General features: G+C 43.3%; 1 protein-coding gene across 1 annotated transcript; it reads right to left on the reverse strand.

Moving 5' to 3' along the window:
• Nucleotides 1-3,143: 3,143 nt before the first annotated feature.
• LOC149169940 (uncharacterized) lies at nt 3,144-3,533 on the reverse strand. The gene has a single exon (XM_089425391.1). It carries the CDS (start codon nt 3,531-3,533, stop codon nt 3,144-3,146), a length of 390 nt encoding a protein of 129 aa, XP_089281517.1.
• Between the last annotated feature and the right edge of the window lie 231 nt (nt 3,534-3,764).

A 3,764-nucleotide genomic window follows, 5' to 3' on the forward strand; every position in this document is an offset into this window, starting at 1 on the left:
ACACGGGAATAAACAGAAATCTTGAATTCCCGGATTTCAAAATTTATGAAATCGGGTCTATAAACCCATCGGGTTCGGCCCTTCGGCATATCGTTATCACAATCACATTGGTCCTAGCATCGAGGATCATCGATCACCGATCGTCGATTAAATCTGAACCATTAATCTGCTCCTTGATCGGACGGTCGATATCGCATTGCATGTCACTATCACATCGGCCCTTTATATCGGGGATCACCGATCTCCCAACCGCCGATTAAATCTTGACCATTGATCTGCACACCCTATCCAACGGTGGATATCGCATCTTGGCATATTGCATCGGCATATCGCAGATGTAATGACCCGGGGATTCTTCCCTTTGAATATGTCGATCCGTCGATCTGATCATCGGCAATCGCATGTCGCATAGCCTGGGGTCCCGATATCATATGCGGGCGTATCTCCGACCCAATATATCATAGATCACTGATCGAGGGTCCTTCTACCTCTACTTTAAGTCCACCCTTTGAACCTTTTGCGATGAAATTTTCCTTTATAAGGCCTTAAGTCCATTTTTGGAAGAATTTGCCTCCTTTTCAAAGGAACAAAGGCAAACTTGTTTTTGCGATAACTTCATCATCCGAAGTCCATTTTAGCCCATTCAAATTGCAGTAGATTCAAAATGGAAAGATCTATGTAATGGGACTATTTCTAGGAGAATCCTTGGACTTTCATTTTCCTCTGTGAGGAACACTTTAGACTTAGAAGTCTATCCAAGATCCATTTTGGATCATGAGTAGAGCAAGCATTCGAGGTGTTTTCTTCTTCATTCTCCTTTTTGTTTTTTACCATTGATATTTTGGCTTCTTTTTTGCTACATGCATTTCACATTTGTTCAAATGTTGGCATATCCTTCCAACTATTAAGTCCTGATGCAAAGACAATCCAAGATTTAAGTAGTCCTAGAAGGGCAATAATTACTAGCTTATTTCCTGGGAAAACTTCATCTATTGCTTGGAGTTCATCCCTGATTCTAGATATCCTTATAAAGTATGATGAAACAATATCATTATTTTTCATTTTTACAGTTCTTAGTTCATTCTTGACACTTGCTATTTTTCCAATGTTCTTGATTATGAATAACTTGGAGAGAGTTTCATACATTTCTTGAGTAGAATTTATGTTGGATATGTATGGAATTAAGTTATCCTTAACTCCATCCACTATTAGATTCATAGCCACGATTTCAAGTTCTCTAAACTTCACTTTATATGAATTACTTGATTCATCGGCAAGTTTCTTGACTCTTCCTTGAACAAGATCTAAGACTTTATTCTTTTCGAGAATGAGATCTATTCTCTTTTTACAGGCCCTGTATTTGAAGGCTCCTTCTAGTTTGTTCTTTACCTTCATTGAGTTTGTCATGTAGATATCTTCTATTTCTAACCTTGAAACTCCTTATATGATCCTCTTTAATGACCTTTCCTTGATCCTTTTCTTCAATAGATCTTCAACCTCCCTTTTTCTTCTTTCTTTCACTTTAGCTCTGATACCATGTTTTTTTTTTGTAAGCTAAGGTGGAACCATTTCTATTATAACAGGTTAAAACCAATGCATACATACTATGGCCTCAACTTGCCTCGTAGGGAAACCGGGTCTGTTGGCCATCTAAAGTTCTTAATATCCATCCAAAAACAAAATTTAACTAGTCTGCTTGTCCATGCTATATAAACTATCCATTCAAAAAAACTACCACTGTTTACTAGCTGCATTATGAAAATTAAACAAAGGGTGGCGAGCTTTTCTACTTCCTAGCTAAAGAAGAGATAGACATATCTTGACAAAGTCATTCTTACATTGCGCTCGGCTGATGTTCCTCCTCTTTAACCTCCTGAGTGAGCTTCTTGAGCTGCTGCTGTATCTCGTCGAGCTTGCCATCTTGCATCATGATGGTTATCTGCAGTTTGTTTATCTCCTTCTTTAGATTAGGAATACCTTGGGCTAGTTCGGCCATCTCCATGGCTACCTGCTCCATAGCCTTAGCTAGCAGTCGCTTCATGACCCAATACACATGTAAGGCCTGTTTATACAGAGACATGCGACCTCTAGTATTTCCAGGGTCTGGTAACAGGTACTCCCAATCCTCCATCTCAGACTCGGACTGCTACTGGGTCGCTTCCTCTTCCAGGTATTGAATTATTCTCCTAATGTCTGCATTCGTGTCTTTGCAATATGCCCTCTCTGCATACTGCACTTGGTGGCTTATCATTTTCCTTCCTCGTTTGGGTCCTACTGTCCTGGTTCGTCCCTGATCCTGTCGACCTGCTTGCCACCGTCCCCTTCTCCCCCTGCGGCCCCTTCCTCATCCTGCTCTGCCTGCATTGTATTCCCTTGCTCCGCTGCCCTGACCTACTTCTCTGGCTGGTGCTCCCATGTCGGCTTCCTCTTCTCGGTCTCTGTCTTTCCTTTCTCCTATATCCTCCGCTGCCTGTCGTGTATTCTCCTGAATTCTCCCTTTACCTCTATCACTTCTCCTTACCTGTTGTTGCCTATCCCGTTCCAGGTCAAGTGTTTCCTCTGTGTTTGCGTAGGTCTGTTCCTCTTCTTTCCATTGTTCTACCTTGGAACCTTCTGCTCGCGCAGGTCTGCCTCCCCTGTTTCCCTGCATTGCAGTCCTCATACCGTCCTCAATTTTCCTGCTCTGAGTTTTCCCCAGCTCCAGAGGTCGATCCTGAGTAATTACACCTGCTCCGTCTACCACCTTTCCTTTCCTTCCTCCGTTCACCTCGAGAGCGCTCCTTGCATGCTTCCCCTTATGTCTCCACCCGTATCTATTCCGTCTTACCTGCCACCCTCCTCTGATCTGTTGTACCTCCTTTCTCTGCCGCCTGTATTCACCATAAGAGCCCACTCCTCCTCTGCCATCTCTTGTGCGTCCTGGTCCTTGTCCCATCACCGTTCCGTCGTCACCTCCACCACCTCCGTGTTTGAGTTTATTCCTCCGTCTACCATTTAGCATGATGCCCAGTCCACCTACCTTGTCATCCACCTGCCGCGAGCTCCTGCTGTAAGGTGGCTCATAATTGCCACCCCGCGTCCCTGTACTGCCTTCCCGTCTCATCATATTAACCACCCCGATCGGGGGTTCTTCCCCCTTCTCCTTATTTCCTTGCATGTTCATTATCCTGAGTGATTATTGAGCTGAGCATTTCCATTCCCGGTTTATTCGTTACTGTTGGCCACATGTTATCCAATTTTCCTTCTTTGCATCCCCAGTTTGCCAGAAAGTCTGCAGCTTTGTTCCCTTCTCTCTTTACATGACTGATGATTCTATAATCTATTCGCTTCAGGATGATAGCCATGTCTTGGAGTAACCCTGCCGTCCTCCAGCTCACGGCCACCTGCTCCCAGTCTTTCCCATTGTCAAGTTTCCTAAGCATTCCAATTACAATCTGCGAATCTCCCTCAATCTCCAGGTTCCTATATCCATTTCTTATTGTTATTTTAATACCTTGGTATACGGCCATCATTTCTGCTTCATTGTTGGTCATTATGCCTCCTTTGTCTGCGTACACCCATCTGGTGCGACCTATATTATCCCTGAAGATGCCCCCAAAGCCTGTGGGGCCTGGGTTTCCTTTTGAGGCCCCGTCGAGCTCTGATACCATGTTATAAAATCAGAAAGGCAGAAATATTTTATTATGTTGATAATTACTTGTGATATTCTTATGTTCTTATTAACTTTCTTATGCTCTTATTTTATCTTTGTTCCATCAAGCAAT

The sequence above is a fragment of the Pinus tabuliformis genome, chromosome 4_2, assembly GCF_031772625.1.
Source record: "Pinus tabuliformis cultivar Carrire ecotype Pingquan chromosome 4_2, CPIR1, whole genome shotgun sequence".
In the NCBI taxonomy this organism is placed as follows: Eukaryota; Viridiplantae; Streptophyta; class Pinopsida; order Pinales; family Pinaceae; genus Pinus; species Pinus tabuliformis.